At 44.2% G+C, this 23,961-nt stretch overlaps 1 protein-coding gene across 18 annotated transcripts in view; it reads right to left on the bottom strand.

The window, feature by feature from the left end:
• Positions 1-23,961, bottom strand: part of RBFOX2 (RNA binding fox-1 homolog 2) — a 177,346-nt gene that overhangs the window by 98,116 nt on the left and 55,269 nt on the right. Inside the window, exon 1 of one of the 18 annotated variants that reach the window (XM_069807348.1) lies at positions 19,007-19,214. The exons of 16 other annotated variants lie outside the window; for them this stretch is intronic. In XM_069807348.1, the coding sequence (XP_069663449.1) occupies positions 19,007-19,021 (15 nt within the window). In that variant the 5' untranslated portion in view covers positions 19,022-19,214. Of the gene's footprint in view, positions 1-2,434; positions 2,522-19,006; positions 19,215-23,961 lie in introns of those variants that run through there. One more of the 18 variants, XM_069807344.1, reaches the window with a different exon arrangement.

Genomic DNA, 23,961 nt, shown 5'->3' with positions numbered 1-23,961 from the left:
AGCCTGTGCTCATAATTATTTTTTTTAAGACATTACTCAGAACAACATTGTTAGCTCCTAATCCGTTTCACAATTCCAGCACTAAACTGCATCTTTTCTAGCCTCATTAGTAATTTCCTCTGTAGCACCACATCAGATGCTGTAGGACCTGTCTACAGTAAGACATGCCACCCCATTAAGAAAAATGCATGTTATCAAGTTAAGAAAATTGGTTATCTTAAAAACAGACAGGCTGATATGGCACAACCCTATTTTGATGGATTTGTGTTGCCTTTTTTCGCATTTTTCATTTGTGTACAAGCCTTTAATTAATATTTTTGTGTCAGCATACAGCTGAGGTTGGACTAACAGGTCTATTTACTCAGATCATCCCCCACCACCAATAGGGCTATTATGCTTCCTATTCTCCAAACATATGATAGCACTCCTGATTTGATAGATTAGAACTTGTATCAGATCTGCAACTTCATGAACCGGTTCTTTCACTTTCAGGAATAGGCATCACCCTTCCCCAGGCAACCCTGCTCCCCAGCCCAGCCTGCACGTCTTTGAAATGTCCAACGTGGTTGCTTCTACGGTAGATTCATGCCCGTTACCCATCCTGCCCTTGCTCCCATGATCAACTCTACCTTCAACAGCAACAACAAAAAAAAGATTTGTTCAATTCTGCAATCACAACAAGAGCATCCTCATTAACTACCCCATCCCCAACACTAAGCTGCCCCTCATCTTCCCTTCTCTCTAACTGTATTTTGAGAAACTGTCACTGATTTCCTTAACAACATTTGCAAGGTTTAACTCAGCCTGATTTTTGGCAGTTCTCATTTTAGCCCTACTGACTTTAAAGGCACAGCAATCTCTGCTGATAAATTCTCTTTTCTGAATTATTTTCTTGCACCCAACAGCCTTTATAAGGTGATTATGCCTCCAGTTAGGCTGAAGTTTCTTCTTACAAGTTTTTTTCCCCGTTTACTTATATCATCAAGAATTTGTATCCAAAGCACCTCTAACAAAAAAACCCCAACAACAAATAAAACCCAAACCCAAACCACACACTTCTACATTCAAGTCTGAGTTTTCAATCCGGTTCCCTGGCTTCACTAAATATTTTGCTTCATGTATCAAAGCTTGCATCATGATCACCCCATCCAAAGGTGGGGACATGGAGGCTTCTGAACAGCTTGTTTTCCTGTAATAGTCATAGCACCAATAATTCACTCGCCGTCTCAACAACAGGTGATGATGCTACAGTGACGATATTTTTTGACCCTATTATAATTAGCAGCATTTGTCCTCCAAGCTATATCTGAGAAATTAAAGTTTCTCATACTAATATTTATCTCTCTAATGGTACTGGGAATAACATCATTTCAGAGCCTCACGTTTGTATCTGAATCCAATCCTATGAGGGATTACAGCAGACTCACAGTACTCCCTCTGGGACCTCTTTTACCATTCTTCCCCACAGCAATTTTGACCAGAAACAGATCCTGCGTTATCAGTATTACTCTTCTTTCTTCTTCACAGTCCAGTGCATACAATACAGCCTATCACCTTTTACATCTACCCTATCTGAACCACACATAATCTTGAATGCATGTTAAAGCCATGATTACTATTCTTGCAGATTGATATTATCCCTATAATATCCAGTTTCATGTTCTGCACCAGTAGCTCTGGTTCCTCTACTTGTTATTTCTAATGCCAGAAGCCTGAAAAAAACCCTGATATGTTTGTGCATACAGCTCCCAGCTCCCTCAACTAAGAGTATCACCCATCTAGTTACTGCTGAATTTTATTATTCTTTTTATAACATTGAATGTTATTGTTTTCCATCTCCTACCTACCCATCGCTTTGCCTAGAGATACTGTTTTACATGCTACTGTAGCAACATTTACCTAATTTTCCTCTTTCTGTGTACTAAGCAAGGCATGGAGATTACGCACGTTTTTCCCAACATTCTCAAAACCCAGTATTTTGCTTCACATGCACTGCTCTCTTTGATGTCTGCAGACTGAGGAGCATTTTTGGAAAATGCAAGACCACAGCCCTGGGCTTTGCCTTCCCTGCTTTCTTCAGACTGCTTATAGCAAGCATGCTAAGTCACAATTACAATTACAGCTATAAGAACATAAACTAGCCATAGTCTCCCTATGCTTGAAGTGCAGCCATGGTAGTTCCAGACATCTTCCATGTATTTTTTTTTTTTTAAATTACTAAAAACCATGGTACTGTGGGGACACAGCAATATAGCATGGAGCCTGAGATATTTCCATGCTGCACAGTGATTACACCACATCGATCTTTACTAAGGAAATTACACCAACAGTTTCATTTTATAAACTGAATTTATAAAATCTTTAGTATAAGTCTCTGTTCTCCAGACAAATTAATCCAAGCCTTATCTAGTTACTCCCACTAAAGAGCTCTTACCTCCGCTGATTCTAACTCTTCATCGCTAGAAGCCTGGCTGATGCTCTTCCTCTCACCCACCAAAAATGGCATCTTTAACAATTAGCCAATCACTACATCTGCTAAACTGGGTCATCAGGGATCTGATGAGCAGCTTACAATATGTCTCTGCTTTTTAAAGACTGATGTAAATGTAGGAAACATGCCAGCAAGCAAGGATGCATTTTCTGGCTGGGTATGTACTGATTTCCATAGCAGCTAAATAGATCAAGCGGCTCAGCCAGCTTGTACCGGTGTTAGACAAACAGCACACGGTACCAAGATTACATCTTTAGAGCTGCAAGAGATTCTCATTTTGCACCAAAGCAAGTCCCATGTCCTGAGCACAAAGGTGGCTTTCACTGACTCCAGGTGAGAATTTATACTGGAAAGTCATCAGTCCTCTATAGGGCTACATTTTCTGGGCTCTATTGCTTGTTTGGTTTGAATAGGTATAACATTTTTCAAAAAGCTGCATGGGGTTTTTTTCTTCCCAGTTTTAATATAACCAACAACTAGAAAAATTACATATGGTCTAGTTGTTATTTTGACCCTGAAATCATTAGAGATTCAAGTGGGGAGGATATAAATGTAGGCAGAGCATGCACAGGAAAGCTCAGTATTCCAAAACGGCAAGCAGAAGCAAAGATGATGACAAATAGGTGACTGCACAAATTCTTTTTCCTCACATTTCAGAAACCTGGCAGTTTTACATAGGTGTCCTGATCTCAAGAGCAAGAAGATCTGGTGGTGGATCAGCTATGCAGGAGAGCAAATAACCAAGCCAGCGCGTTCTTTGCGAGTAAAACATGTTAAGCATGCAAATGCTGAAGATCAGGAATGAGATGCATTAAGCAGAAATGGAACCAGCAGTTCTGGGGGATGTGGAGTAGGAGCAGAAGCAAACGAGAGCGTGTTGGATTAGCGTAATAAGGACATCACAGGAAAGAATTTCAATGTGTTAGTAAAGCCATAGGAGCCACTGCTTGCCTGAATCCGGTCTGATTAGTTAGTGCTACTGATACCTCATGTTCATTAGGATTAATGTTCCTAAAACACATTAGCACAAATGAAATTACCAAAAATACACTTTGAATCCAAGGAAACTAAAATCCCTCTGGCAAAAGGCCTAAGAAGCCCAAAGCTAAACAAAGCAGTAAATACTAAGTTACGTGTAGCAGAGAAGATAGCCCCATCACACTCACTGCTTCTGCCAAGGAAATACCTCAAGCAGACAATGGAACCTCAGTCATTACACATTCAGGTTTCACAGAAAAAAAAATCATGATTTCAAGAAAATTTAAGAGAGAAAAATACCAAAGACAATATTTAATACAATGGAAGCTCTGAAATAGCTCCTGGTCATGTCCTTTCCCCTTGAAGTGCTGGAGATCTCCCTTTTCAATCTTCTTCTGCGACACATTCTCTATTTGCAAGGCAATTTACTTACGAGTGATGGAGCTTGTTTGCATCTGCCTCTACCACTCTGAACACTCCCCACCCAAGCTCTGTAGTCCTAAAACTGATCTAAAATGGCTTAACAGCTAGGCGCTGTGCACATTCTAAATGATGGGCGTAAGATACCTGCATCCTGTTACCGCCCTCAGCTCTTCACTGCATCATCTACGCATAGCTATTAAATATTAATGGTTTGTCTAGACTGGAAAACTAGCACAGCTTTAAAACACAATTACAAATACACAGCATAAAAGGACAGGTCAGAATTAAAAATAATTATTTCTTAAGTACCACTAGTTTCAAAGCCTCAACAAACTCTGCTTTAGGAAGGACTTGGAAAATGGAGGCAGAGCAAGGATACCATGTCAGTCTGCTAAAGCAGAATATTGCAAGACCTTTGTTTGCCAGACAACTGGCTTTTTCTTGTTTCGTTGAGCTTTCTTACAGCCATCCAGTAGAACAGCAGCATTCGCAAACTCCAGAAACCTACAGACCAAAACAGAACTCACGAAACCACAAGTCTGGATCTTCCTCAACCAGAAACTAAGCTCTCCGAGTACCTGATCTACAGAGTCATAGCTGTCAAGAGAGACAAAGACTCTTGGTGAAATTGCAGGAGAGTAAAGACTCTTGATCCTTAAGTCAGATCTGTGCAGGCAGAGTCTTCCTGAAGTTGGAAGTACAGATCCTGGCCACACAACTTCAGCTGCCAGACAAGGAGCTGGAGTCAATTCAGGCAAAACTCAGATTGCCCAAAGTCTGTCTCTGAAATTATTACAAAGGAAAAATGTAAGGCAACAATGAACACTCATCTGAAGTTTGAAAAATCCTCTGTCAGAAGACTGTACTCCCAGAACCGAGGTTTTACGCACGATGCTAGCTAACGAGCTGGCTCCCAGAAAGGCAGCTTTAACAGAACAATAACTCACAAAAATATATTAGTGATTAAGTTGCAAAATAAAGCTGGCAGCAGTCTAGATATACCAGCACCACAGAGAAGACAACTTCAACTTTCATTTCTACCCCAAACCATCGCTTTACACACATTACAAAACAGGTTTTAATTACACCATCCTGAGAAAACTCCAGCACACCTGAGTATAACATGCAACAAGTCCAAAAGGAGCTTCTAAAACCAGACAGGCTCCATCACCTTAGTTATTACCAGAGGCACAGTATAAAGGGGGAAAAGAAAGTATACACAGATTTTCCAGAAAAAAAAAAAAATATCCGTGTGTTTGGCCTGGGCCTCCTTTCAAGGAGAACTCTAAGTGCTTGGCACTACTTCAGGAAGAAAGTAAGTGTACTTTTGGGCTAAGCCATTTGGCAAAGGCGGCGATCGTAGCACAGCTTTCTTTTGGGACCACTTGTGTATGCACTGATCTTGGTAATGCTACATGTCCATCAAAATGCTTTTTGCCTGTTACATGAAAAACAAAAAGGTGTCCAGATGCAGAATTTCAACATCAAAGAAAAGAAGGAGTTTTCTCTTGGTAGTTTAGACATTACACGACAGCCACGCTGCCTTTCTATATTCCTTTGAGGACACTGGAGAAAGAGGAAACAAAAAGAATAGCGTGGAGGCAGCTAGCCTTTCCTGCTAGATCTATCAGCTAGCTCCAGAACCTCAGTCAGAGAAAAGATTTGTCCGTTTTGTCTCTCATACTCCCACTTAGTTTTTCCACTTAACAAGCAGCAGCAGTTCAATTAGCTGATCCTTAAGGGGACAAAAAAGAAAGACCTGACTCTTCTACGAAGAGTAGAAGCAGCTTAAGCCTGAGCATTTCTCCAGATCTATGCTAAGCCTAGAAAAATTACGGTTAATTCCTTAATTAAAGAAATATCTTCCTAAGAATAAATATTATTAAAAGTCACCAGATGGTAGTACCAGAGATACTCTCACCAAGTATTTTTAATTGAATGAATCACAAATTAGGGCTGGACCGCAATGGCGATTTCCCCCGTAGCGTAAGTATAGTTACACCGTTATCTCAGCCCCACCAGCAAGTTGCCGCGTGGCAGCCGCAGGGCCGTCGGTGACGCCACACGCATTCCCAGTCTATCCCAGCAAACGCTCACGGGATAAACCACTTTCGCCGAGGGTTTGAGCTAACACGTTTTACCTCGCCTTTGCCTGGGGTGAAGGGAGCACATGATCAGCTATCACAGAGAACTGCAGTATGTGACCATGTCTTACTCATCTAAGCTGAGTGCTCGCTCCCTAACGGAGATGGTTTTGGTATGGATTTTCCTCCCTACCTCGCCTCCTGGCTTATCAAATTGCTTCCATGTGACAAACTAAAATAGAAAAAGGTACTTGTTCCAAGTTAAATAGTGTCCACACAATAAATTATGCTAGTATCGACTTAAATTTATCCCTACCTTAGAGCGGTATGGCTTCCCAGCTACACAATCAAAAGCAGAATTTGGGGGAAAGGTTTTCTCGGGCAGCATTTTGCTCTTCTGACACAGGAGCAAAGGCATTCCCTGTCCAACTTGGTTCAGCCAGAATAGCAGAGCAGCTGCCCACACACTATAGCCATGCAAGCAAGAAACAAAACATGTCAAAAATATTAAACTAAACTTTTAATTTAAAGGAAGTAAAAGAGAAATAAACAGGCAGCACAATCTACATGAGATAGCCGGGTCTGAGACCGCATTACCGGCAGGAACTGAGGAACTGAAGAACATCATGCAGACAGGACCCTGAGCTGCCACAACAGCAGGTCACCAAAAAAAATCTCAGCAAATCCTTTGGAAACAGTTCCAGCGTGGCAGTATACAGAATATGACACCTTCAGCGTAAATCCACAAAGACAATTTCATGATAGAAGAATTGCATCTGTCCATTCTTTTCTGTAGGCCTCAGTTCAAAATCTTGCTCACCTGCTAAGCTTCAGATAAGGAATCCTGTTTTTCCCCATTCCCATTTGAAAAAAAAATTTTAAAAAATCCCAAACTCAGGCAGCTCTGAAGAGATTCAAGAGCAAAATACCAGAAGTGCTGCAGTTAAGAGTTCGGTGCATTTGCTGAGTGCACAGAAAGGATCCAGAAATAGCACGCAAAGTCGAGGTTTGGCAAGAACGACGCAGTTTACCCTGAAAGAGGAAAGTCAGACACGCTAAATGAATGGTGACAGCAGCAAGTCATGCTTTAATGTAGGGAGTGACCCCAGGGACTACTCTTGTTGGGGCAGAGGTGCTAGTTATTGCTGTGTCCCTCCTCCAGTGGTTTTAGTGGAGAAGTAGAAGGCTGCGGTGAACAGAAGAGGTATGCTGAAGTTATGCCAGCTCTTAGGCACGAAGTAGTCTTCACATCACATTCTGCCTCAGATTAAGACAAAAATAGTAAAAGGCAGCAAACACCTAGATTTTGTCTGGTTGGGGTTTTTCTGAAACCTATCTATTTCTGAGAAAGCAGGAGTGATCAAAATTCTGCAAGTCCTTTTATTCTCACACAGAGCCCCAAGACGTGGGCACAGAGGTCTGCTGTGGGCAGGTAAGCTAACTGCTACCCACACTTCTCCCCAGGAGCCAAGAGGACAGAAGAAAGCCTGACACGGCTCAGTCCAAAGCCCTTTCCTGCGGGCTAGCGTCAACTCCCAGCAAGTTCTAAAACAAGTCACAGCAGCTGAAACCCCTGGACAACAACCACCAAGGGCTTTTTCCCATTGCACCACCTGCACAAACAAGATACCTGCTCTTCTCAGCAGCTTTCTGTGACCTCAACAAAAAAATTCATGCACGTTCATTCACCCCAATTTGCCGCTGTCTGCTTCCTCTGTCCCAAAACCAGGAAGCCATAAAGATAGTTAGCTCGTTCCCATGAAAACCCTTATCTCTGTTTTCTGTCGCTATCAAGAAATCTCTACCAAAGACTTGGCTCATGTACCTTGCACATCTCTCCAGTAACTCTGCAGTGGGGGTAATCTCACTTCATGATAACAGGACTACCAACGCAAAAATTAACTGCAACCCCCTTGCATTATCGGCTTGGATATCAGCAGCACTCGAACTTCAGCCTCTATGGCTTTACGGGTCTCTTAGCATGAATTTAAAAGAACCACTTATCTCAGGCTAGAGATTCATGCATAGGCCAGAGTTAAAGTAGGGCAATACTTAAGCTGCATCTCAAGCTCACATTGTAATGAAGCAAAAGCTGCAACTTCAAGCTCTGATGGGGCACAGCAGGCACACCTCCTGCAACCGCTCTGAATTAGATAGCTTCTGAGAAACTTGTGTGAATCTTGAAAATCTAATACAGCTCTACAGTCTGCGACTGAACTGCCTTAGCAGACAGGTTGAGCTACAGCACCCTCTTTCACATACATTACGGGGTCTTCAGTACGGTACTGGGGATGAGACCCTTTTCTGCAGCAGAGGAATGCAGTAGATGCGCAAACCCTGCAGGAAGCAAACTTCAGAACGGCAGATTGCCAAAGGTGTCTCTGGGCAAAATAAAGAAAAACTGTCACTGCCACCCAACTGCCCCAGATTGTCTGCAACAGAAGGGAAAAATACGTAACCGCCATCAAGATGAAAACAAAGAAAATGACGGCCACATTAAAAAAAAACCAAAACCACGCTTTCTGCACATTCTGTTCCTGACTTACCTTCTTTACAATTATGAGACAGATCTAATAACAGCCCCTAGAAATCCAGCTGTCACATTTTGATAGTTCACTGATTGCCCACATAGATCTAATTACCTCAGCCAGTCCACATGCCTAAAACCTCACGTGGGCACGGCCATTCCTCAATTCTTGCCCTGCCAGAGGTCTGGAGAGTGGAAGCAAGAGCAACGCTAGAATGATCAGATGTTTTCTGGAGCCACCAAGGTCAAAGTATAGGGACAAGAAGAAGGGAAACAGCTGCTCTACAGCTACAGACAACAGAATGCTTAAAAACCCAGAAAAATAATTAAATGAACTAATGAGCCATAGTTGGCAAAGGAACCACAGGTCAAGGAAGATACAATTCCTCAGTGGGGGGAGAAGTGAAGAAGGGGAGAAGCTCTCCCATGTCAGGGCAGAGAGGGACCAAGTTAGCAGCTTCATAGCAGAGCTGTGGCAAGGAAGGTAGAGAGAAAGGGACATACCAAGAGAAGAGGCGATTTATTCTGTAGTTTCAGGGCTGGAATAAGCCGTAGAAGATGAACAAAAGGGAATGTCTGCGGTGGATCCAAACAGGAGACAGGGGTGGGATGGCAATGCCACAGGGTTTGTTTTGTTATTGGGTTTGTTTGTTTTAAAAGGAAGTTAATAGAAAAACACCAGCAGCTTAAAATGCTCCAAGCGTACCGCCTGCCACTCCTCCTAGGTTATGACAAAAACTCCCGCCCTGTAATGAGAAGGGCTTCTTGGGATCCAGCAGCCCTCCGACTCTTCACCCCCAACTGGGGGGTAGAGGGGGTTCCCATATCAGCGGCTCGGCAGCACGGAGCTCCCTGCACTGGCACCGGCCGCCTGCCCAATTCAGACCTGTAATCTCCCTCGACTTTGATTTAATGCAGCAATTACTGGTAATGTGGTTTGAAGGAGATAAATGCCCAGTACAGGGCTGGCTGGCACTGACGCTCATTCCGCTCATGATGCGAGAACAGTTTTAATTAAAATCCCCTTTATGATAAAGGAGCTGCTTGACTGGATGTTTCTGTGCAGCCCTGATACAGAGCCTCCTCCAAAGCGGATTAGAAATCAAAGTTTCCCCCTTCTCGCTACTGGCAACACACAGAAATAGGGAACACAGTCACCATGTCACTCCTCTGCAATTTCCTTAACCCTAGAACTGCTGGGAAAATGCCCACGTTTGCTTAAAGGCAATTGCCACCTCTTGTCATGGCTCAAAGTGTTTTCCAAAAACTAAGCACGAGGGCTGCTTTAATTAGAATAAATGCATCCAGAGAGCTCATCCTCCGTGATCCAAAACCGGTTTCCCCTCTATCTGGTTTAAAAGGGAATCAGCTTGGCTACTTCTATGACAGACCCATCCCTACAGCCTGCATTCTGGCAAGGAGGAAAAATCAGACCTGTGCTGCTCTGCCAAGATGGTAGGAAGTCGGGATCTGGGCGAAAGGCTGGAAAAGCAGAAGCCTCTTCTGGGTGAGGCAAAGCAGCACAGACAGGGAAGAGGGAAGGAGCAGCACTGCAAGATAAAGGCATAAAATTTGGCAGAGCAGTCAGGATCCCAGCACAGACATGTTCCAGAAATGATCTGTCAGCTCTTGATCGAGTTACAGCAAATGTAGGTGCAATTTTGGGTTGGTTTTCTTCTTTACGGTATAGGAAATACCAGAGATGAATACATTAAGCACAGCTAGTTTCTATTATTGCAAGTGCCAGGAGCAGATTGTCACAGTGAGAAATTGGCCTTGTGCATTACACAGAAAAGGCAGCGCTGGCTTTGGAGGCCTGCAGACAGTGCAATGTGAAGATAAAGAGCCTCAAGTCTGAATGCGTATTATTCCTCTCCTTAAGCCACCGAACACACGTAAACATAAAAAGGCTGATTTAAGCAGCTGAATTTCTCCATGACCTTCAGAATATATCTGCGGACCATGGGACTACCCAAGCCTTGTCCCAGGACCCCCCTTTTCAGAGAGTTTGCCCCATCACCCTAGGAGTGCTCCATATTCCCTGACATGGTCTTCTCCCCCAAAGCCCTCAATGCCAGGGTCAAAGGGATTCTGTTCCAAAAAATCTTTTTCTTTAAAGTAAGAAAGCAATTTGAAAGTGGCTCTCATGTTCCATGATTCCCCACCCCCTTCACAAAGCACATTATCAAACAATGGATGAAAAAAAGAAAAATCTTGGCAGAACCAGGAGGGATTCGGCACAGCAGCGTGACTAGGTGACTCCACAGGAGTCTGAAGCGGCAGACGCCGGACCACCAAAGGCTGATGTGGCACCACTGCAGTGGTGAAACCAGCCTTCAGGAGCACCTCGGTCCTCAACAGGATGAATAAAGGGTAAAAACGCTGGGTCAGAGACAGCAACATGAAGATTTAATGCGGTTTTGCTGGTCCACAAGGGAAAAAAAATGAAACCAAAAAAGGCCTGGTATAATTAACAAGATTAAAGGGGGATTTAGGATCAGGACAGAAAAGCAACGGGCCAGATTGATCCTTACAGGATTAAAGCTGGAATCCTACTAAGAGTCCAGTGGTTGAGAGATCAACGCAATGTAATGGGATTAAATCAACATCAGCTTTTGTTTTTACACAACTGAAACCCCAATGACCGTTCTTCTACCGCTTTAGATAAGCGGTGGAAAAGTTGACTGGTACCTACAGACAACTGCTGTGCCAGTCTACCAGGCACTTCCCCCTTCAGCCCTCTCACAGCAGAAGAGCAATAGGTACTGCTGCTTTCAGAAACAAAGGAAAGAAAAAAAAAAAAAGAAAAAAAGTGGTTTATAACAAATTGTCCAAACAGTCAAGAAAGCTGACCATTTACCAAAGACCGTGTTCCGGCCAGCTCTAAATTAACTGCTATCAAGGGTGATGGGATCACCCCAGGACTGACTGATGGGAAAGCCAGGAGGACAGTCCCAGCTGCATTCAGCCATGCTGCCAACGGGCAATTGGATTTTGATATTGTCTTTTCCCAGAGAGGAACAAAGGACACAGTATACTTGTGGAACATATCAGCAAACACATTTAAGACAAATTGTCGCATGTCCCCGTTGCACAACAATATACAAGAATTACAAAAGTGAGAAAAGCCTCTTTCAGCATGTATCATTTGCATTACAGCTGGTGCAACACATGCAGGCCAGCTGCACCTCTATTCCCCTGCCCCAAAGTTTCCAAAGCTTGCCGGTAATTTGAGTTGGTAGCGGGGGGAAGGGAAAGAAGGAAACAGGACAAGGCACTCGGTTCTTTCTAGGTATGTATACTATTTTTAAAGTTTTTATTCCTGTTGGAGAGAAAAACATGCATGTTTAAATGAGAGGGTATCCATCACCACCCTGCTTGGCTGAAGAGGGAAGGGGTGTTTATTGCACACCTGTTCGCAACGGCTAAACAGCTGCATTGAAGAGCAACACTCCCTGTGCAAGGAAAAAGCATTAAAGCATCTCGTATTTCTACAGCACTTCTGAGTCCTAAAGGTGTTTACAAACAGCAGTTACACATACACCATATACACTCCAGCAAAGTTTTTGCTGCCAAAGAAAAATTTCCCCAACACTAAAATTTTAAAATGCAAATACCGTTCATTTCTTAAAAGATGCCACAATCAATAGCCTCACCTATGCTGAATGTGCTTCTCCTTTTCAGCTGGTTAGACAAAAAAAAAAAAAAAAGTCATCGGCATTCACTGCTCCTCCTCACTTAAGCAGCAGCCAAAATCTCAGTGTAATAAATGGGGGTGGGGGGCAGAATAGCTGAAACTACTGCTGGATCCAACAGGCCTGTGAGCAAACCTACTCTGCAACATTACTGAGATGGTCCTGATGGAGCTACTTATGCTGCCAAATAGGCTTTGCCACCTTCCTGAGAGATGCTTCGTCTTTACTCAGAAGGGTTCTCGATCCAAAAGGTACGTCATGGATGCAAGCAGACAGCACCGTAGTGATTGAGGGTGGGATGAAAAAGGAGGCCGTTAAAACAGAAATGAAAAGTTAAAAAATAGCAACAGGCAGATCACACTGCACATTTTCTACTTTCTAGCCACGTATACATATTTGAATTTCAGCATTTTTCTGCATTTAAACTTGTTTCAACACTAGATGATTTATAAATTATAAAGAAAGTCCAGAGGAGTGTTCCAGTATCATCCCATGCCAGCTCCTTAAAGCACAATGAATAATAATCCCCAAGAATATCTGAAAACATTGTCATCTGGTCAAAGTGTTTTCACTTCATCGTTGTCTTAATGTCCAAGATTCAATTAGAGCATTGTGTGGGGGACAGCATGTTTCATTTGAGGCAAGAGAAAAACTAACTGCCTTTGCCCTGGATTCGACTACAGACCCAAGAACCATCTGGTAAAAAATGAGCCAGAGCATTGTGGAGGCAGTATATTAGTCATGAGACATAGGACTCTGAGAACAATGAAACCTAAATTTAAGGGACAGAGGAGGGAAACTTAATTACTTGTTTAAGCTTCTTCACAGCTTTGAGGAATCTTCAACACTTTCAGCAAAAAAATTTAGCACCAGAGGGCACAAAGCACATCCTCCATTGATTTCTTAATTTTCTGCATGCCTGTTTTTACTTCCAGCATGTAACTATCTGCACTGGTCCATCAGCACAGCCTGCCTCTCCGACGCACAGCCACAGGATGCATCGTATTGCCCTCAGTACAGAGTACCATCCAGAGCCGCAGTACAGACCGCAGAACCTCCTCCGAACTGACAACTCCCTAAAGAAAACATTTCGTCTGACCCCACAACCTGACTCAAGCTCCTGCTGTACCCAGTAGCCCTCGCTGAAGGACGAAGGGATCTCTTCCAGCTAATCGCACAAGCCATCTAATCATCATTTTGGTTAAGCACGCACACATATACAGTTGATACCCTAGTGACTGCTTAGAGCTGTGCCAAAAAAGCCATCCCAATTGAGATCAACTCAAAGACCTTTCCTAGACCATCGCCGTTAACCTTGGGCGCTAGGACAAGGGTAAAGTTCTGGCGCTGCTGGAATTAAGATTTGCAAGTAGGCACCATGGGAAGTGCAGGAAACACAGCTGTTCAGTCTCAAATCGCTATTATCTGTCTTCTTCCTCAAGCCTTCAGCTGAAAACCAGGAAGGCTGAGGTTTATTCTCTTCTTATTCTCTTACAGTTTATTCTTTTCCTTCCAAGATAAACAGGCTGTTTTGTGAAAAACTAAAACAGGACCTGGTCCCTGTCAGTCTCCCAAGACTTGGACAGGCTTACAGCAAACAGAGTCCCCTGTGCTCATCCCTGTTTGGACAGGTGGGAATAGAGCAGTCAGGCAGAAGAGCCACTGGAGAAATTCACACCAACTCAGCCAGCCTACATCCCTCTAATTCTTTTGTTTAGACTCATCAGGGAAGGAAATTCCTGAAAGTGATGGCAATGTGCTGGGCACTGATTTTACGTGGTTTTATATTAATCAAATGTAGCCTACAGAACAGATCATCCTGATTCTGAATCTCACTTCTCTGAAGCCAGTACCTTAATTTGAAATGCCTTCTCTTTTTGAACTGCATGGGGCATACTTGTCTCAGTAGTGACCTTGGCACCTTCCAGGACTACAGGCTTGCAGGAACACAGAACTGGAAAAGATCACCTGGATTATCAACTCTAGCCCTCTAGTAACACAGGCAGTCACATTATATAATGTCTTTCATAAACTCTTCTTTCTCTTTTTCCCAAATCTCCAAAGTCTGTATAAAACCCTAGATGCAAATAGATGCAAGTTGCTTTGTCACACTAACCCCCAGGGGAACGCAATGCAGACATCCCCAAACCAGCTGTGCATGGAGCAGCTGGGGTGTGGAAGCAGCATAACCATGTTCACGAGGTGCTGCACCAAAGCTAATAAACCTTATCGAGCAGCAGAACTCACTATCTCAGTTGCAGTGCTGGACAAACATTACTGTACTACTTCTGCATTCAAGCTGCTACATATGCATGCCACAGTATGGCACCGCGGCGACTTGCAGGCTGGGGAATCAGCTTACAGCCTACTAGCTCAGGGCTTTTTGCATGAGCTCCATTTTATGATTTTCCAGGGCTTTCCTGCTCCAGAGCAAGAATCCAAAATCGGTGTTTATATTAACACGAAGTGCCTTTTACCGTATTCACAGAAATTCACCCAGACCTGACCTCTAACATGCATTCAGGAAAACCTTCCTGCACCCTCACAGCCGCAGTCTCCCAGAGGCTACCACATCTTAACCTCTGTTAGCGTCGACCACACCGTGTGTGTACCACTTGCACGCAGCAACTGCACACTCTCCATCCCATCAGAGCTTCAGTTGATGGCTGACGTGTTATTTGCCATTCCTACCAAACAGGTTCCAGCCAAAGACCTACAGGCACAGCCAGACCTCCCCAGCAATAACTGCCCCAGGCTTGGCACCGGAACAGAACAGGGAGGCCGTTTTCCCTGGATAGCCACTTGCTTTGCTGCTATCAAATGCATACTTTGAAAACCACACCGTAATGACCATACTTTTCACTGGCAGTAGCTACCTCTCATGAAAAAAAAAAAACCAAAACCCAACAACAAAAAACAACCAAACAAATAATAGAAAGACATGGCGTGAGGAAGAGCACGTTGCTAAGACCCAAGTTTGGCAGCAGAGTTGGGTTTCCAATCCCTTGGTGGTAAAGCTGATGAGCTTGGAGCCTAGAGGGAAAAATTATTCCAGTGAATGCAAAGAGGCTTTTAAGTGACAAAAAGGCAAGTAAAAGGCAGGTCAGGAAGAAAACCAACAAAAAATATTTCAAAATGAGCTTGGCAAGCTTACTAGCACTATTCTTGCTTGTATGGTAGGTAATTAGTAGGTCTAGGTAAGATCTTCACTTTCACAGGGCTCTAGAGAAAGAAATCATTTCTAGTTGCAAAAAGCAGCCAGCCCTCTCACAAACACTCAGCATGTACTCTGTACATGGCTGTGAGAAATGAGGAAATTATCTATACCCACTATAATCTGAGATCAGAGAGATGAATCCAGTGGTTTCCTACCAGAAGCCTAGCAACAGCATGGATGTCCCCTACCTTGGTCCCTCCTGCCTTTGATAGTTTCAGCTGTCTTTGAGCACAGGAGAAGGATGGTTGATAAATTGCTTGCTAAGGCTGCTGCCCCTTCCTTTCAACCATTCTTGTAACAACAGACCTCCAACAAGGCAACATTCATACATGCAACTCTCAGAACACATCATGCTCTTTAGAAAATACTTGGAATGAAATTACTCTAGATTATATCTTATGACTCACAGTACACAAAGATTCATCTGCTCATAAATGAAAAAAATAGGGCTTTCTTATCCAGAAAAGGGTTGAGCACTTTTCCCACACTCAAACCACTCTGCTCCTGGCTGTCACCAGCAGAACACCTGCCCCCGTGTTGTCAGGACACACCTCCCTCTGACCAAAGACCCTCTTGCCTTCATAGCCCAAATTACCCCATGTCCCATCCAGAGAACTGATGACTAGGAGCCCTCTTGAACAATTCAGGAGCCCAGACAGCTGCAGGCAAACGGGGATGAGTGAGAGAATAGACAAAGGCAAATTTAGATGGCCCCCTACAAACAAACTACTCTTGTCTGCAAAACCAGAACTCCTATATGCACCTCCCATACGTAAGGCCAAGTACCCACCTTGCATTTCAACACTGACCATCAGATGCATGCAATCGAATGGTTTGCCACATCAGAATGACTATCATACCATCTCTGCTTCAGAAAGACTTTATACAACTGCATCCTACACAATAAAAGTGTTAAGATAAATAGTTTCTCTTGATATTTAATGGCACAGCTAGTCTGCCGCCTTCACTTCCCTCACAATGCCAAGCATTAGGTCACCACGACAGATATTTTAAGTTTCCCACTCTCCAGCTCTCCACAGCCCACAGTCCCCTGCAGTCTACAAGGCCCTCATTTAAGAGTATCCTGCAACAAGTTTCACCTGAGGGAACACAGTTCAGCAAGCAGGAATGTCAGTCCGAACCAAGGCTACACCACCACTTCATTTCAGAGACAGCATTATAGTCAGGGACTGTGATGTTGCAGGCAGCCTGTACTTTTGGGTTTGGTATCCACACCATACTACAGCTGCAGAGGAAGGCACATTCTCCTTTTTACTTTATTATTTGTCAAATGTGACAGCATTCAATATTGCACAATCTCTTCAAGGAAGATAATTCTGTAACGTGCACTCCTGGGGGGGTGGGGGGGGGAACATTACTGTTGCTGTGGGAACCTTAATTCTGGATTTCAGGACTTGCATATTTAAAACCTCAAATTTAACATTGCATTAATGTAGCTTCATGCATTGAATTAGGGAATGACTCAGTACAAATCTCCATGCATCTACTGAAGTCCTGACGTTCCAAGGACAAGAAGCACAGAACAGAAAAAACACAGCACGGGGAACAAGAAGGGAATGGGGAGGAACCTGTGAGGAGGGAAGCAAGAAACCAGCACAGCCAAGGTACAGCAAACCCCACACCAAACCAGATCTGTCACTCGGGGCTCCTTGTTCTCACTGCTAAAGGTTATGTAGCCCGTCAGGATAAAAAGAGCTTAAAGCAGAAACACAAATGGGCACAGAGGAAAAGGTTCCTGAAAGGACCGAGGAGGGGAAGATTCCCCGAAAGTCATAGGGTAAGACGTACTGAGAAAGGAAAGATCATATCCAGATAGCACAAATTCACTAATTTTTTTTAATTACCATGGCACAATGCCCAGATGATGCCCTTAAAACCCCTTCAGCTATTCAAGCATTTAACACTCAATTTCCCCACTCCTCTACAGTTTAACTGCAACTCAAGCCCAGCAACAGTGCTGCCCAAACTTTAGGGTGCAGGCAGAAGCAGCAGCCCACAGAGGGGTACCAGTCTTCATCTGTCAGCAAGTGTCCCAAAACTCAACCCTCTCTTAAGGATCCAGGAGAGAGGTTCACCTTTTGGGCCGAAGTCGGTCATTATGCAGGCTAACACCTCCGCTTTATACTACAGTGCTCATGCACCCCTCGCTAGCGGGAAGAGGTGAGATAGCAGGACAATTCTCCTCAGCTCCCATACTCGCCAGCATCCTCCACGTTTCAGCCGGGTAAGGTACATCTCCATTGTTTACTGCTTATCTAAAATCAGCAGCAGCACGGCTGAATTACTTCTCCTCTTACCCCACCCACCAAACGAAGCACAAATCTTAGCCGAGCCATGGGGCCTGCCCAGCCCTTTTCGCTAAAAACCAGCACCCCAATTTGGGGTCCCGCACGGCAGGCTGCGGGGAGCGGGGAAGAGCAGAGAAGGTGGACGTGCCTGCCAGCGGGGCCTGCTGGACAAAACCAGGCAAGTGTACATACCCCAGCGCAGAATCAAGTTACCCTGCAACAAAGATAGCATGTGTATGTGCAAAGGAGGGAAGTAAAATCCTTCTGCTGGGGCTCCAAGGCTTGCTTTGTTGCTAAAATAAACCAGTGTTTGTTCCTGGGAGTGATGGGAAGCTGGACTCTAAAAGCAGCAGCAATGAGAGCCCCCACCTTCAGAGTTAAACAGATTAAATAAAATTAAAAAAAAAAAAAAAATCAAACCACAAAAAACCCCAACAACAACAACAACAAAAACTTTGGAACCGATTACTCTTCACCTCGTGTATCTAGGTTAGGAACCCAAGGGCAAACTGCTGATCTCAAGGGTGCCCAGGAGCAGACAAAACTACACGTAGATCACTGAGCAGCCTAACAGCTGACTGCTCCAGAGGAAATTCCAGTCCTTGCTCAAAGGCTGAAAATATATATGCTTTTATATATGCTTTTACTTTGCTTGCTGGATCTATATAACACTTTACACATGTTTTTCCTGACATTATTTTCCATACTCCACCAGAAACTCGAGTAACCGTGCCACTTCTGGAAAAACAACCTTGCATCCAACTTTTGTCAAAACAGCTTCTTCCCCCCACCCCCAAAGCCCCAAATTGCAAAACTATCTATTTGCTCCCTGCTCCTCTCTTAACCTTCAGTGACTACAGATCCCTTTCAGGAACACTCCTCCACTACCTGGGATGTCTCTCAGTAACATCAAAATCCCATAAAGCAGAGGCACATGGGAACAGTATTACGCATGAAAAAAAAAAAACAACACATATACAGGTCTCTCAGATGGCAGACAGCGAGCAGCATTATACCAAAAATTTTGTCTCCAAGACACCTGCCCAAAACTGTTCTCTCCAGAGGAACTTAAAACCGCAGGAAAAGCCTGCTTGATACCCAGTTAGCAGTACTCGCTCTAAATATTATTTTTTACAAGGGAAAACTACAGCCCACTGTGTGTAGAGGCTGCAGAGAGCTAAGCCCAACAGCGAAGGCCGCTCACGTTAGTGCAGAGTCCTTCAGCTTTCCATTCCTTATATGTGCAAAGTGTGCAAGCCCTCACACACGCTTCTCTACTCACCCAGAGGTACATCATGTTAGCCTGGGTCCTTCGAACCCAGCAGTGAGATGATCCAGCAACGAAAGAGGTACTTCAGTAAGATTGTCGAGACCAAGGTTGGGTGGTGTTTTGTTTTGTTTTTTTTTAAGGAAAAAAAAAATCCAAACAGCTCAGTTTGAGGCTTAGAAAGCGTCTCGCCTCCTCCACCCCCCTCCTCCAGCTCTGGCTGCTCTGCGCTCTTCTCTCGCACTTAATCTCTCCCTGGGAGTTCCCAGCCCCGTGTGTCTGTACTGGCGTGCACAGCACACACTCTGCATTCGCCTCCAGGGAATTTCTCTCTGTCATTCTGCTTCTAAAAACACAATCTCGGCCTCACAAGATTCTTGTAAGAGGCAGGGATGGGTGGGGTTAGTAATAAATGCAGCCGGGCTCCCAGCGCCGGAGCGTGCTTACTTTAGAAAAGGGATCTTTAGACTTGAATGAGGCAGCGTGTTGTCCTCCAAAGTCACTGGGGATGAGGACCCATTCCCCCACACACGCTAACTGCTTCTCCAGAAACCATCCGCAGATGTGGGAGCCGTGCAGGGTGCCACAGGCAGGTTCTGCTACATCTTCATCTACCCCATTAGTCAACACCCCGAATTTGGTCACAATTCAGTAGCTGTATTTAATCATTAACCACTGACGGGCAACAAGGAGCGCAACTACGGGGATCCTCAAGCTAAGGAGAAAATCTATGGTGTGCCAGCCACCCTGGAGCTCCTGCAGGAGAAAGAACCACTGTCGGCATGAGCCGGGGAAGAGAAGCGACTCACAGATAAAGGGGTTAATCTGCTTTCGCAGGTGGCTCTGCATGACTATTTTACAGACTTGCATATTGCCAAAGGGAAAGCAGCAGCTGGCTCGGGTTCCTCCGAGTATATCGGGTTCCCACTTGCCCAGAGGCAGCTTCCCCCCAAGTCTGACTGGGGCAAGCGCCCTCGCAGCCTTGTGCTCCCAGCCTGCTCCAGTTTCAGGTTCGCAAAGCTCTGCCGGTGGGGCAGCAGCCCCGGCAAAGGCACGCTGAGCAAAAGACACTCTCGCCCCAGCTCCCTCGACAAGCTCCAGCAAGCCCTTCCCCGCACGAGCGAATCCTCGTCCCATCCCCCATGCCCGATGCCACAGGACAAGTGTCACCTCTCATCTCATTAATCAGTTAAACCGCTCTTCCAAACTAGGAAAACGGGTTTCTCGCCCCCTTCCCTTCCCACCTCGAAATGAAGAATCGACTTCCCTTGCTGGGCTCCAAATGCTAAGTTAAAATTGGCCTCTTCTCAAACGGGGGAAAACAAAAAAAAAAAAGAATCATGTTTTCATTGAGTCACTGGTCTCCTTGGAAATGAGTTTTCAAGAAATATTTTTATCTCAGCTAAAGATATAGAAATGGTGCTCTTTCACATATCACCTCTACTCCCTTTACTTACAGATTTCTTAAACGAGATCCAGTGGGCTCGGGAGCAAAGCAAGCAGCCATGTGGCCTGCCATGCCCCACCGACAAGTCAAGCCCTGTCTACGTGGGGCGACAAACAGACGCGGCTCCTGTCGCAGCAAGCGCAGGCATCCCAGCCGTGCTGCGCGCTCCCCAGGCTCTCCTTGCCTCCAGCAAGCGGCAAATGCACCTTGGACCAGGCTTGTCCCATCCATGGGATGCCGACGGGTTCTAAGGAAATACATGACTTGTTGCAGTCCTGCCTAAAAACCTGGAGAGAAGGTTTATCATCATGACCATATAGCAGCAACGGGCATGCGCTCGTTAGAGACAGGCAGGACACCCCTTGGCTTTCCAGCCAGGAAAACCCAAGCCCTGCTGCTCAGGGGAAGGAGCAGGAGCCCCAGTTCAGGAAGCTCAGATGTCACGGGATTGTTCAACTACGGCAGCTCTCGGGCCTCCCATCTGCTCTCACCCTTTGGCATGATGGGGCAGGTCAACAGGGTGAAAAGCAATGTTCCTAAAAATCACTTACTACACCAAAGCCTATGCACCACGGTCTCCAAACAGCGAAGTGTGTGATCCATAAACCTGTTCTCAAATGCTCCGAGAGGAGTGAAACAGCAGCAGTGCTGATATTTGCATCACGGTTAGACATTTCAGTTACATTTCAGCAGTAGGATCACACCAGCAGTAGCTCCTAGTTCAGCCAGCTTGCAGATGCAGGCAAACAATGCTGCATCACATAACCTTCATGGCATTTTCAAGGTTTTTTTCTGATGCAAAATCCTAATCCAAAAATGATCTTACTATCACCTTAATGAAAGCTGAGATTCCTTGTGTGCAAAGGAGAAAGTAAGAAGACACGTGGACAAGGTGAGCAAACCCAAATACATCCTACTTCATATGTATTTCCATAAAAGACTTAAAAAAGATGAGCACTTAAAACTATGCTGAAGAGTGACCAACAAGCTCCCTAATTAAAAAAAAAATAAGGAGGGGAGGCAGGGGCGGGAATTATCCCCCTTCTTCCCCAGGCTCTCTCATCCTTTAGGCCACTCTTCCAATGGGAGAGAAAAGAAAAACTTTCAGAATAAGGCTGTTCGTTAATTTCAACAACTGAGACTCCTTACAAGTCATCCCAGCAAATCCACAGTTGGACAGGTCACACTCAACCTCTGAAGCAAAACAAGACCTACGAACCCTCCTCAAATCATCCAAATACTGGCTCAAGATTCATCTGCCACTGGGCCACCACCTCTCCATGGAAGGTATACAGGGAGATTACTGAGCACAGCAGACTTCTGGTGATGAAGCAGAAGCACTGGAGCACTTTTTGAGGAACTGCAAGAGCAGGTTTCTCAACGCTCAATATTCTCAAGCAGCGAGAGAAGTACCCGGTCAGGAGATGATGCTGTGGGATGCCTCTAGAGACACCACCGCTCTGATTCAACAGAGCTGCTGCTGCCCAGAGGTTCAAACCAACACTAAGAATCTGAAGTGCATGCCCCAGACTACCCACAGTTGCAGACAGTACTGGTGGCAGTGTGGTAACTGTGTTAGCCTCAGATTATAAGCAAGAAAAAGATTTACTTGGCCAATATAATTGGGGGGGCGGGGGGGGGGGGAAGAACTAGATGAGCTATTAGGCCTTCTTTAAGCTTTTATTCAGACTGCATAGATTTTCAGCTACATTAGCTGGTATGTAAAAGATATCAATAGAAGATGGTATTTTTTCTGGAAAATTTACCCTAAGAAAACACAAAATATTCTGCAAGTAGCAAGAGGACAACTCTATGTTAGTGAGTCTAATTCCAGAAAAACAAAGACAGTCATGACTGAGACAGGCTTCTGAAACAGGTATCTAGGATCCTCTGCAAATGCTTTGTCTTAATTCTAACAACAGTGCTTTACAGGATACATGTCAGGGAACTTGGAAGGCTGCTGTGTGTGGAAATACACATGATCTCTTAGGGATCTTTCCTGTCTCAAAAAGGATTAAAAGCAGAAAGAAAAAGATTTTAACATTTATATATACCGAGCTAAGAGAAAAATGTTCAGAGAGCTGCAGCCTAGTGAAACATTGGTCCCTCTGATGGGAGACTGTTGTGTAAATCAAAGTGAAAGGGGAAGAAAGCAGTCTGCAAATATATTAATGCTTGTGAGGGAGGTAGAGAAGGTCTTAGCAAGTAACAAAATGGGAAAGAGAAAAAAGGGAGCAAGTAACCACCTATTTAATATTATATCAAGGTATTTGTCAAAATAAGAGGCACTAGTAAAACAGAAAAAAATTCTACGCACTTTCTACCAGTATCAAAAGCTTAATGACATAGAAGAATAATTGTGGCTGCTCAGTTATGTGCATAAATTCAACCCAAAAATACTGCTGGTATATACGTTTCAAATAAGCCAAATGCTTAAAAAATAATTTACAAAACGTTGTAGCCTATTTAGGAAAGATCTGAGTGGGCAAATGGGGAATAGGTATGGCACAGTTTCAAACTGACGTTATCTGTTTCTAGCTGATTGTGTCTCAGAGGCATATGATTTCAAATGCTCGTGGATTAACATTCTAGCAGATAAAGCTCAAGACAGGGTACAAGCTGGTGTGTCTGCTACACACTACTGAAATCACATTAGATAGCACGCAGGATGAGTGGCTAGCTAAGCACCTCTTCATAACAGAGGGAAAAACCCATCTGATCACCAGGAATTTCAAATGCAACGACACTCGCAGGAGGCGTCGGGGAGCTAATGCCAAAGAACACCCTCGAAATTTCTAAATTACAGAAAACAATTTCTTAGTTCAAGAAGTGTTACATTGAAAACGAGCAATTCCATATTAGATCCCATCTTGACAGAAAAAAGCAATCAATTGTAAAAATAGAAATTAGCAGTAACTTAGGTAAAAATGATTGTGACAATTGTATTTGGGTATATGGAAGGAGAACAGACACCAAACCAGTGTATCTACGCACATACTCAGCACTTGAGTGGGACCAGAGGTACACTGGCATATTTTTCCTGGACAGACTGCTTATTGGGCTTCCCTGTCACATCCCCACACTTGAACACTTGTATATATTTTAGCAATTGAAAAAAAGAAAAGCTGAGAGAAGGAAATAGAAAGGAAATTAGGAAAGGAAAAAATAAAATTTACAAGGGAATCCTAACAATGGGAGGCAAATCCACAGCCAGAGCTGAAAGATGACAATGAGTTTTTCAAAGCTTCTCAGGAATAGCGACCCCAGCAATTGCATTTACCTGCTACTACAGGGGAAAAGTAGAAACATCCCCAATACTGAAGAAAAAAGCCAAAGCATTCAATACGTATTTCTGTTCTATATTTGGAGAAGAGTCAGCTGTTGCAGTCTGTGATAACAAAATGCTTTCCATTCCAGCAGTAACTAAGGAAGATGTTCCAACAGCTACCCAACAAACAGCAGCACTGTCGTCCTCTTACCTAGCTTGAGCTTACAAACAGAAGGGATGTAACCAGATAACAAG

This window comes from Haliaeetus albicilla, chromosome 19 (assembly GCF_947461875.1).
Source record: "Haliaeetus albicilla chromosome 19, bHalAlb1.1, whole genome shotgun sequence".
Lineage (NCBI taxonomy): Eukaryota > Metazoa > Chordata > Aves > Accipitriformes > Accipitridae > Haliaeetus > Haliaeetus albicilla.
The sequence above is the reverse complement of the archived record's forward strand: the minus strand, read 5'-3'. Positions and strand labels throughout refer to the sequence as shown.